Source organism: Ipomoea triloba, chromosome 7, assembly GCF_003576645.1.
Source record: "Ipomoea triloba cultivar NCNSP0323 chromosome 7, ASM357664v1".
NCBI classification, from domain to species: Eukaryota; Viridiplantae; Streptophyta; class Magnoliopsida; order Solanales; family Convolvulaceae; genus Ipomoea; species Ipomoea triloba.
In genome coordinates this window covers 22535143-22547658 of record NC_044922.1, presented here as the reverse complement: position 1 = coordinate 22547658, position 12516 = coordinate 22535143, and the positions used below count along the sequence as shown (strand labels likewise).

The 12516-nt window shown below is 35.6% G+C and overlaps 2 protein-coding genes across 2 annotated transcripts; one reads left to right on the top strand and one right to left on the bottom strand.

Annotated features, from left to right (window-relative positions):
- Nucleotides 1-1616: 1616 nt before the first annotated feature.
- On the bottom strand, nt 1617-2195 carry LOC116024346. Its single transcript, XM_031265240.1, has one exon. The coding sequence runs from the start codon at nt 2193-2195 to the stop codon at nt 1617-1619; it is 579 nt and encodes a 192-aa protein (XP_031121100.1).
- Nucleotides 2196-7654: 5459 nt separating this feature from the next.
- On the top strand, nt 7655-11609 carry LOC116026217 (acyl-coenzyme A thioesterase 9, mitochondrial). The gene is made up of 5 exons (XM_031267698.1): nt 7655-8161; nt 9020-9197; nt 9502-9968; nt 10604-10732; nt 11176-11609. The coding sequence occupies exons 1-5, from the start codon at nt 7784-7786 to the stop codon at nt 11329-11331; spliced, it is 1308 nt and encodes a 435-aa protein (XP_031123558.1). The 5' UTR covers nt 7655-7783; the 3' UTR covers nt 11332-11609.
- The last annotated feature ends 907 nt before the right edge of the window (nt 11610-12516 follow it).

The following is a 12516-nucleotide window of genomic DNA, read 5'->3' as shown; positions in this document are numbered from 1 at the left end:
TTTAGCGATTTTAAAATCAACTCTAATAACAATTTTTTTTATTTAAAAACATCCAAAAATTAAGTGACGCATAAAACAATCAAAAGTATCTCATTTTAATTGTTGAATAGTTATATTAGGCTTGACTCAAAACTCAAGCCCCCAAGCTGCCTCGGCGCACAGATACGTTCCCATGCTAACCAATGGATCTCTCTATCACATCCACTACCAGGAGCGAATTCAAAATTTCCTTTCAGTGGGGACGAATAAGCGAAAGTAAAATGAATTAAAAAATGTTCGAATACAAAATATCAAATATAAAATGCATTATAAATTACAATACAAGGTTTATGATGAACTACGGGATAATATTCCTCTGCGCTCTCTCATATTTTGAAATCAGTGTAGAATTGCTTCATTTGAAACTTGATCAAAAATATATTTTTCAACATACGTCACTAAGGAATCATTTAATAAATCACCACTCATTCGATTGCGTAAAGATGTCTTGATTAACTTCATAGCAGAAAATGTTCTTTTCACACTAGCAGTTGCAACCGGTAGGATCAAAGACAACTTTAGAAGCAAATACACCAATGTATAGTTCGAATGTCTTTCCATTACCACCATTTTTTGAGCTAATTCATCAATACCATCCAATTTAAAGAAAGCAGGATCAGAAGTTATATCAACAAAATAAGTCTGAAGTTTGTTATCTAGTAATTCAAGTTCAATATCAGAAAAATCATTTGGATAGAACCGTGTCAATCAAACTATTTTATCCTTATCAAACTTAGCAAATGAATTCCTTTGATCAAAACATGCCATACACAAGAGTAACTATGTATTCTTCTTAGTGAAACAGTTGTTTAGCTCTTGGAGTTGTAGATCTAAGACCATATAAAACCTTTTAACACGGTACCATGAGTGTTTTCTTCAAATTTACAATGTGGTCTTCTTGGAATTACATAAACTACATCCAAATTAGGTATGTGAATTGCATGCTTGTTACAAAATAGTGAAACTTCTTGTAAAAGAGCTTCACACACATCATCTCGCTTCCCTTACAAACTTTATATTTTTAGAGATCAATTAGTCTCATGGAATTCACAAGGTTTTGATCTTTCTTCTGTAATGCATGTGACAGTTCATTGATAAATCCTAAAACATCTCCATTAAGTGCAACAAGAACACAAAATCAAAACATAGGACATTCTGCAATACTCTAGCTTTTATTTTGGATCCTACCTTATTTCATCATGAACATCAATCACCGGAGAAAATAATTTCACAATGCTCACAAGTGCACTATAATGAGATCCCCAACGTGTATCACCAGGACGTTGTAAAACTACTTCTTGATTCAAACTAGTTCCCATTTCAATTGTGTTAGCAGAAATTGAATCCATCAACATCTTTAATTGTTTGTCTTGTAAGTTATCCCTATGCTTACATAAAGCACATATAACTTGTATGATTGCACAATTGCAAGACAGTGACAAAAACAAATCTCCGACATCTTCATTTTTCTTTGCAACACCCACAAGTGTTAGTTGTAGTTGATGAGCAAAACAATGAACATAAAAAGCACTTAGATTCTCATTCATAATCAAAGTTCTAAGACCATTGAACTCACATCACATATTACTTGCTCCATCATAGCTTTGGCCTTGTATTCTTGAAATGCTTAATCCATGCTTTGTTAGAAGATCTTCAATGGCTACTTTAAGAGACATATAAGTAGTATCACGTACATGAGTGATTCCAAGAAGGCGCTCAATAATTTGCCCACTTGAATCCATATACTGAATAAATACAATCATCTGCTCTTTAACTAATATATCTATCGACTCATCAACTATTATTCCAAATAAATCTTCACCAAGATCATTGGTTATTATTTGAGTTATCTCACTTGTAATTGCATTAGCTATATCTTTTTGAATGCAAGGAGCAGTCATTTGGTGATTTTCAAGTGCATTTCGTATCACTACTTTGGCAACATCTTCATTATTATCTGCAAGGAACTTTAAAGCCTCAAGGAAGTTTCCTCGATTAAGTGAGTCAAAGCTTCCATCATGTCCATGAAAAACAAGTCCTTGCCATAAAAGAAACCGAATGCATTTAACTGATGAAGTCAATCGAACACGGTAGTCTTGCTTCGTTTGCTCCGTTTGTTTTGATACACAAACTTGTATGTGTTGCTCTTGAGTCATCAAGTCGCAACAAGCTTGTACGTTCCTTGCGTGAGCACTATTATGATTACCAACATGTGCATATAGCCTTTTTGGCCCTTTTTTCAATTGTTAAATCATTCTTAACAAATGACTCTCCTCTTGCTTGTAGTCCACTACTTTCATCTTTTGAATAGATAATAACATAAACAATAGGTTGCATCTTCTGATACACTATACTCCAACCAATTACTATGATCTTTAAACTATTTAGGATTAAATCTTCTATTAGCATCCGTAATCACTCTAGTAAGAAAAACATGATTTTTTTGTGACAATGACCCATTTGTAGATATCATCGTCGTACAATATCTCTATCATTGATATGATATTCATAAATACTTTTCCTTTTAGCCGGATCAACTTTAAGTTCATCTATGTTAACTTCAATACGAGACCTTGTACTTGACACTTTGCGATTACCTTGACTAGATGAATCCTCAAAAGTTGATTTTCTTTTAAAGAATTTTTCCATAACTGAACCAAATTTCCAACAAACAAATAAACATAAACAAAACATAATTTCTGGAAATAAAAAAGAAGCACAAGTGACTCTAGACAATCTCTAATATGTAATCAAGCACAAGAAGCACAAGCAAAGCATTGACTAATTAACATAAGCAACTATGTTGGGCGACCCCTTGGGAAGTAAGCATAGTGCAGCGCTGAGATCCATCAATTGGTATCAGAGCCGAGGTCATCCGTGGTTAGAAAAATTGTACGATTGTAGGGAAAAATGGTGCCCGGCATTTAACAAGGATTACTTTTCTTGTGGCATTTTATCCTCACAAAGGAGTGAGACCACAAACCATTCAATTTCTAGGAAGCTAACAAAGACAGCAGGGCTTTGTGATTTCTACTCATCGTATGTGAGCGTTGTTTCTGAATGGAGAAGTAAGGAAAATGGTGAGGATTTTCGGTGTGCTCAAGGCATGCCCAATATGATGATGGATGATGTGAAACTTCTTTCACATGCTAGATAGGTATATACCGTTGAAATATATTATTTGTTTGAGGAACAATTCTTGAAAGGTGCTACTTGTCATCAAGATAGTGTTTTGGATGATGGCTGTCATTTGAAGTATCATGTTTGGCGTCCTGATATAGATATTATAAGGCATGAAGTTAGTTTTAAGCCTACCAATTTGGATATTTCTTGCAGTTGTAAGTTGTTTTCTGAATTAGGAATTTTGTGCTGCCATTGTTTACGCATTATGAATGTACATTGCATTTGTTCTATTCCCGATAAATACATTTTGAAAAGGTGGACAAAGAAAGTTGCTGAAAGCAAGGCTGTTGATATGGGTTCTTTGTCTTCTAATGTTGGTGTTGCTCCTTCAATTTGGGTTGTTGAGATGACCAGGAAGTTTCAAAGACTAATTGTTTCTTGTCAAGACAACAGTGCAGCTAGACAGCGTTGTGAAGAAGCTTTTGAAAGTGCAAAGAAAAGTGTTGAAACCGAGGTTGGTTATGTCCATATTGAAGAGTCTGATGTCCCATCTTCAAGTGGTATTGTACAAGATCCATCAAGCCGGAGATTGAAAGATGAGCGTAATAAGAGGCGAAGTAGTATTATTGAAAAGAAGTCTGCTGTAGCTAGGGGGCAAAAGAGTTCTGCAAACAAGGTTGCTTCAATTACAAAGGGTGTTGTTCAATCTATTTTGTCGGGAAGTTTATCTGAGATTGCTGGGGATGGATATCTTGTACATCCAAGTTCTGGGAGTTCTGAATTAGTTCATGTTAATAGGAGATGCCAATATATTTTTTGTATTTGTGAACATTTAGTTATAAAATTTCTTTGGAGTTATTAATTAGTACATTTCAGTGATATTTGTGGAGTGTTGAAATTGTGAATTTGGAGTTATTAAGTTGTGGATGTTTAGTTTTAAAACTAAAATGTAGAACAGATAGTAATATAATCACTGAAATGTGTGAATGTGTAGTTTTCAATCTGTGAATATAGTGTATTGAATATGTGAATATATAGAAATGAATGTGTGAATGTAGAACAGATAGTAATATTGTAACACCCCGTAAATTCGTTCAAGCCTTGAGACCGGTAATCGTTTCTGCCGGGTGATTTATTTGATTTAATTGGGCTTAGTCTTTCCAATTGATATATATATTTCTTGAACCCAGAATTAATTATTTTATTCAAAAGGCCCAATTCTTGATTTAATTCTTGTAAGGGATTTATTTATTTTATTGAATCCTTACAATTTCTATGGAGCATTTTATAATTGCCCAATATATATATATATTTAATTCTTGAAAGATTAATTTCCTACAACTAGTAGTATAATACATAATGTGAGACCCATTTCTTTTTATAAGGGCCCATTATTTCATGTCTTACCCTAGTTGATACATACATAATATATGTAATGATCTTTCCCTACTAATATAAAAGCCTTGTACTTCCAACCCTATTTCCCTTTTCATCCTCCTGCATTCGAATCGATGGCGAGGCAAAAGCCGAGTCCAACCGCGCTGTGGCTTGCCCAGTTAAGCGTGCTTAATATCACCCATCACATAAGCAACTAACAAACATCAGTACATCGCCTATCTCTCCATCACAAAAACACATTGTAACAATCATTTTAATACAATAATAATACAAAAAGTACTGATTATAGACAATCTGTACTATGTAGCAGTCAAATATGTAAAATAGGGTTTAACAAAATGGATAAGAAAAACATAAAGAAACAATCTTTAACACTAACACAAGTACATAACCAAGTTTCATATCTTACCTAAGTTATAGACAAAAATCACACTACAGCAAGCCAACAACCATTTTAATACAATAATACAAAAAACATTCATTATAGGCAATCTTTGGCATCCAAAATTGTAAAACATGCTTTAGGAAACAGTTTTATACCCTTAGACAAACAAAAGTCAAAAGCCTATGCAAAAAAATAAAAGAAATTAGGGAAAAAAGTTTGGAAAATCAGTGAAATCCAGCAAGCAATATAGTTGATTTACCCTTAGACAAGCATGCTTTAGGAAACAATTTTATACTCGTAGACAAACAAAAGTCAAAAATCTGTGCAAAAAATAAAAGAAGTTATGCAAAATCAGTTGGAAAATCAGTGAAATCCAACAAGCATTAGAGTTGATTTACCCTTAAACAAACATGCTTTAGGAAACAATTTTATACCCTTAGACAAACAAAAGTAAAAAATCTATGCAAAAAATAAAAGAATTTAGGCAAAAACAGTTGGAAATCAGTGAAATCCAGCAAGCAATAGAGTTGATTTACCCTTAGACAAACAAAAGTCAAAAACCTGTGCAAAAAATAAAAGAAGTTAGGCAAAAACAGTTGGAAAATAAGTGAAACCCAGCAAACAATAGAGTTGATTTACCCTTAGACATACATGCTTTAGGAAACAATTTTATACCCTTAGACAAACAAAAGTTAAAAACCTGTACAAAAGATTAAAAGAAGTTAGGCAAAAACAGTTGGAAAATCATTCAAATCCAACAAGCAATAGAGCTGGTTTGCCCTTAGACAATCTGCAAAGAAACGGTTAGGGACAATCTGCATTGCATTAAAAATTCGTATTAGTTTCATAAGTCAAGAATGCATAAAAAAAAATAATTGAGAAAGTATATTACCTTTATCAATGTTCTCAAGAACATCACAATCTTCCTCATCAGCCACAGGTTTAGTGCGAGCCTAAACCCAATCTTGGGTACAAATTAATGCTTCCAATGTTTTTGATGTTAAGCTACTTCGAAAATCATTTAATACCCTGTTACCTGTACTGAATGTAGATTCATATGCAACTGTTAAAATAGATACAGATAGAATATCCCTTACCATTTCAACCAAGATTGAAAACCTTGGTTGATTAACCTTCCACCACTGAAGAATATCAAATGGTTCTTTATCTTCTACATCTTCTCTTAAATATCTGTCAAGTTCTGTCTTTTCCATTGATGAACTAGATTGATTCTTGAATCTTTTAAATCTATTCATTAAGCTTGAGGTCCTTGACTACCACAATCATAAGTAAAAATAGATGATGCTAAAGAAATTGAACTCTCATTTTCAGAATTGGATTTTGAAACATTAGATGATTACAATTTCTGTATTCATCAAAAAGCTTGTAAGTTGCATCCTTAACCATATAAAATGCAAGTACCCCAATTCTTTAAAACAGATTTTAATGATTTAATCACATTGTCATTAGCACTTGCATTGTCCAATGTGATGCATAATATTTTATCAACTCCCCATTCAGTTAGACATTTCTCAATTACTTCTGCAATATCCACACCTTTATGAGATTCAACGGGGGGTAAAGTTAAAGACTTTTTTTTTCCAATTCCCATTCTTGATTTATCCAATGTGCTGTGATGCACATGTATGACATTCTTTGATTTGAAGTCCAAGTATGTTGTAAGGTAGACTCTTTGTTTACTCTTTTTTTTTTATTTTTTTTATTTTTTATATATATATGCCCTTCATTATCCCCTTACTTTCAGCATATAATTCAAGACAAGCCCTAGTTGTTGTTCTTCTAGAGAAGGAGAGGGACGATCCCATAGAGTCTGGAAATGCGGAGAAGGAGAAGGACGATCCCATGAAGTCTGGAGAGGTGGTCACGATCCCATGGAGTCTGGAGAGGCGGAGAAGGAGAAAGAGTGGCTAAGATGTCAGAGGTGGAGAGATAGAGTCGCGAAGATGGAGAGACTATCAGACTAGAGAGTTCGAGAGGCTGAGATTGCGAAGAGGAATGGTGAGCGACTGAGCGGCGATGAAATGAAAGTATGAAGACTCTGGAACCCTAACATAAAGTTTATATACCTATATAATTCGGGTTTCGGGTCAGATTCGAATTTTAAACAAGGACCCGAAACCTGAACCGATTAAACTATATTTTGCCTGATTTTTAACGGGTTCAACCCGTATGTGCTCGAATCCGAACCGAAATGGTTCAGGCTGGTCGAACTCACGGGTTTTCAGGTTAAACCCGAATTATGCCCACTCCTATCCCTCAAGTATATGTCAATTATAAATGCCATCTCTTAATTCTTAATAGTATAAATGTTGCTCTTAAATTGTCAAATTGTGATGATATATTGTAATTTATGTCCCTCTGGAGGGGTAATATATGGTCACATTTTGACAATTCAACGATAATATTTATACCACTTAAAATTGAGAACTGGCATTTATAATATTCACACAGACTTAACTTACTAGTTTAGTAGGTAGTATTTGAGAGAAGAGACTAAAGTTTAAAATTCGATAGCTGCACGTACTCTTATTAGGATGAGGTAGGATGTAGGGATCATTTTAGAGTTGGGAATTCAACATTTCAATTTTAGTTGAGAGGGAGAGAATTGACGTTTATGTTTTTAGATTAACCTCTACACGAGGTAAATAAAATAAGTAGTACAATTTTTCCAAAGTTGTATTAAACGTGCAGCAGCTACCATCTTCCCAACTGCTAAGCTTCCAAGTTCCAACCCCATTAAAGAATCCAAACTCTTGCCAGAAAGGCCGGACATACTTTTATCATAAACAAAAGAAATCCAAGAATTCGTGTAATTTGATGGATCCCAATTCCTCTCCTTCAAAAGCTATTCCAATCGTATCCACTTTCGCTTCTCCCTTTGAGAGCTCACCGGATGCAAATGATTCGAGCAGAAAGCACCTGAGTTTGTGGCCTGGGATGTACCATTCTCCGGTAACCAATGCTCTCTGGGAAACAAGGTCTAAGATTTTTGAAAGGCTTCTTGATCCGCCGCTGGATGCGCCCCCTCAGAGTGAATTGCTCACCAAGACTCCGTCCCAGAGCAGGACTACCATTCTTTATAACTTCTCGACTGATTATATTTTGAGAGAGCAGTATAGGGATCCTTGGAATGAGGTTAGAATTGGGAAATTGCTTGAGGATCTTGATGCCCTTGCTGGAACCATTTCAGTCAAAGTAAGAACTAAGAACACCCCTACCCTCGGAAATTATTTTTCTTTTTTCCATAATCCTATGCGTTGGGATTTTGTTGATTTGATTTTTCAAGATTCTTGGAATTCACCTTCAGAATTATGCCCTGGATTCCCCAAGACTTTAACCATAAAAGGTCACAGCTTGTTGGACTATCAAATCTATCCATTAGTGGCTAGGGGATTGTTGGGCCGAGGCCGATTATACCTGCCTCTTGAAAATATGACGACGATCTATAAGGAAATAAAGTTATGCTATTAGCTATATCAGAGTCAAGTCAGGGTGCGGAGCCAAGTCCAACACTCTGCCTCTCAAAAATGTAATGGCGATTTATAAAAAAATAAAGTTGTGTTATTAGCTATAACTTTTGGCATAGTGGTAAGCAATTGATCCTAACAAGTTGTATCAGAGTTAGGTCACCCTTACGGTCTATAAGGAAATAAAGTTGTGTTTTCGCTACTAGTTATAGCTTTTGACGTAGTGGTATGCGCTTGATCCTAAAACAACTTTTTTAAGTGTAGGCCAGAGAATTTATTTATAGCACAAAAAGACTATAAACTTTCTTCTTCTGTCTCTCGGTATTCAGTGTGGCCTAATGCTTGTGCTTGCAGATGGCTCTGGTTTTATTAGGGACCAAGGAAATGCCTGTATTTGATGGTGCTATAAGTGAAAGATAATTTCTCAAGTACTTAGTCTGTAGTTTACTTCCTAGCCTAAGCTCATATTTACTCTAGGGAAGTAGAAGATGTAATTTTACTTTACAGGGAATCATGGATTCTTGGATAAGGTCCCTCTTTCATGGGTTTGAACTCACCATCTATTGTATGTTTTCTTGTGAATCAGCATTGTTCAGATGAGGATAGCACGACCAGACCCCTGTATCTGGTGACTGCTTCTGTTGATAAGATGGTGCTTAAGAAGCCAATTAGTGTCGATATTGATCTGAAAATGGTTGGTGCTGTTATCTGGGTTGGCCGTTCTTCTATCGAAATTCAACTAGATGTTATTCAGCCAAGCAATGGTACTTTTCCTGAACTGAATTCATCTATAGATTTTTCTACCACTATGAGCTGCTAGGCTTATATCTTTTCGAGGTAATTATTGAGATAGTTTTTTTACTTATGTTTTAGAATCTTAACATGTAACATGCTAGGGAGATTGTGTGATGAGTTTTTTGTACCATCGAGAAATATTAGGGTTGTTTTGAGAATCAGACTTCTCCAAATGGAGAAATGGGAAGCTGGAAAACTGGAGAATGAAAATTAGAAAACTGGAAAATGGGAAACTGAAAATTGAACTAAACGATGAAGCACTGATCCTTGTAGGGAGCACTGATCCTTCTGAACCGGCACTGACAGCGAATTTCATTTTTGTTGCACGGGACTACAAGACGAAGAAAGCCGCTCCTGTGAATCGCTTGTCTCCCGAGACGGAAGAAGAAAAACATCTCTACGAAGCAGCAGAGGCAAGAAATAAACTGAGGAAAAGCAAGAGAGGAGGTGACAAGAGGGAGATTGAGAATGGGGGAGTTAACAGACTTGAAGAACTATTAGCCGAAGGTCGAATTTTCTGTGACATGCCAGCATTGGCAGACAGGAACAGCATTCTTCTGAGAGATACAAGACTCGAGAATTCTTTGATTTGCCAGCCTCAGCAAAGAAACATTCATGGTCGGATCTTTGGAGGATTTTTGATGCACAGGGCATTTGAATTAGCATTCTCAACAGCCTATGCTTTTGCTGGCATGATGCCATCCTTTATGGAAGTTGACCATGTTGATTTCCTAAGACCTGTGAGTGCATTTTCTTAAGTGTTCCTTTCTCAGTTGTCTGTGTCAACTTGATCCTTCTTTACATGACATATTTTTAAGAGAAAATTGCACTTTTCGTCCCTAAGTTATAAGGTAATTGTTCCTTACTTGTTGGTCGTACTCACATCTCATCCCTAAACTATAACTGGCGTTGCAAATTTCGTCATTTTTTCTAACAAAACATTAGGATGAAATTTGTAACGTCAATTATAGCTTAAGGTCGAAAAGTGCATATAACCTCTTAAAAAAAAGGACGAAATTTCCAACGTTAATTATAGCTTAGGGACAAGTAAGCACGACTAGAGTAGGGACGAATCCTACAATTACCTTATAACTTAGCGACGAAAAGTACAATTTTCCCTATTTTTAAATACGGAGTAATAATTAAAGAATAGCTTAGAGTCTCCGCAAAACTGCACTGGAATCTACATATTCTGCACTCTCTTATTCTGGTATAAGACAATTGAAAGTTACTAAAGTTTGCTCTTTTCCTCTTCATTTAATTTAGTTCTCTTTGTGCTACAGTTTATACATTTGCCATTTGTATTTGCATTTGTATTTAATGCCATTTGTTTCACCATGTTTGTGTTAAAAACTTCACCTTTCCTGCCTTACAGGTAGATGTTGGAGACTTCTTGCGTTTCAAATCATGTGTTTTGTACACTGAATACGAGCACACAGATCAGCCACTGATTAATATTGAAGTTGTTGCTCATGTCACAAGGCCAGAACTGAGATCTAGTGAGGTACACTCTACTTTCTAGAAATTTTAAAAAAAAATCCCCTTTACCGAAAATGAACAAACTTTTGCAGAACCAGTGTTGTAAAAATAGGCCTAGGCGGCCGCCCAGGCACATGGCGCCCCTAGACCGAGGGGATTTAACCCCTAGGCACCGTTTAGTCAACTGACCGACTAGGCGCCTAGCTCGGCCGAGTTGGCGCCTAACTCCGCCGAGTTAACGCCCAACTCGGCCTAGTCGGCGCATAACTCGGGTGAGTATTTTTTTGTTTTTTTTGTTTTTTTTGGGTTTAGGGTGGCCTTTATTATTATTATTATTATTATTATTTTACTCGACCGCCTAGGTGGTGCCTTTGGCACTAGGTGCCCCCGGTTGCCCGACTAGCACCTAGCGCCTTCTGCAATCTTGTGCAGAACATGCCACCTAAGAGAAGTGAGTGTTGAATGCAGGTTTCCAATAAGTTCTACTTTACATTCACCGTCCGCCCAGAGGCTAAGGCTCAAAATAATCAATTTATGATTCGGAAGGTGGTTCCAGCCACAGAAGAAGAAGCACGGACCATCATTGAACGCATGGATGCAGATTTGTTGCAGACAAACAAGTAACATCTATTTCAAATCAGGAAAGTTGGATTACCAATTCAACTTGTTAGATCATACAATATATTTATAAGCCAGAGAAAGGATGCCGGTAAATACCTCTGGACATCAAAGAGGATATAAATTTGCGTTTACTGTACTCTGCAACCTGATTCTCTGTCAATTCTGCCATTTTTTAAATTCTGAGGAATGAGCAGTGACATTCTAACTATTCTCTAGGCATAAGATATGTGAAGCAAATACTTTCAAGCCTTCTATAGTTCTATTTCCAAATCGCTTTTATAGTTTTTTTTTTTACTGCAAAATCTTTTGATTCTGTTTCTGTGATCTGAAATGTGAATAATGGGCATGAGCATTATGTTGACAGGACAAAACAAATGAAAAATAATAAGTCGAGGGTCCAAGGCTGACAATTGTCAACTATATTATATTTGTTGTCCATGCATGTGTTGAACGTTGGATTCCTTGAACCTAACCTGCAGCCCATAATTCTGCATTTTCTGAACATCTCATGTGATATATATATTCTTCTTGAAACTTGGCTATCATACTAGCACATGCACATGTACAACACAATTAGATTGCCAAGCTTGCCTAACTATATATAATTTGTTTTTTCTTTTCTTTTCAGTCCTTTAGTTCAAAAATCAAAATATTATGCCCCTATTACGATTAGTGTTATTCTCATGTTGATGGATCTCAACATTGTACTATGCGGATTTTTTACTATCTGGTTTGTCATATTCTATTTAAAACCAATTAACGATAAGTAAGTGGACAATAATCATTTAACTACATCTTTCTATGGTAAGTCATAGCGTCACGTCTCTAATTGAGTCAGGGCTGAACTCTGGCAACATGACTGACACCCAACAACAACCCCTCCCAACATCTATCGCAACCTTTAATCACAAAACCAAGCAGCATGCATGCCTCACTCGGTACTTAGTCTCCAGGCCAACTAAGTTTAAATTATTATCATTTTGACAAAAGCCATAGACTTTGTTTGGTAACATAGTTAGCTTATCAATCAATTTTGGCTTATTTAAACACTATTAGGTGTTTGACTTGGTTAAACATTCAATATAAGTGTTTGGTTAATCTATTTTTTGTAACTCCAAAATGTTAAAATTCAAAAAGTTGCTCAAAACAATTTTTTCAATTAGTTTTTTGAAAAAAAAAAAAGAAATT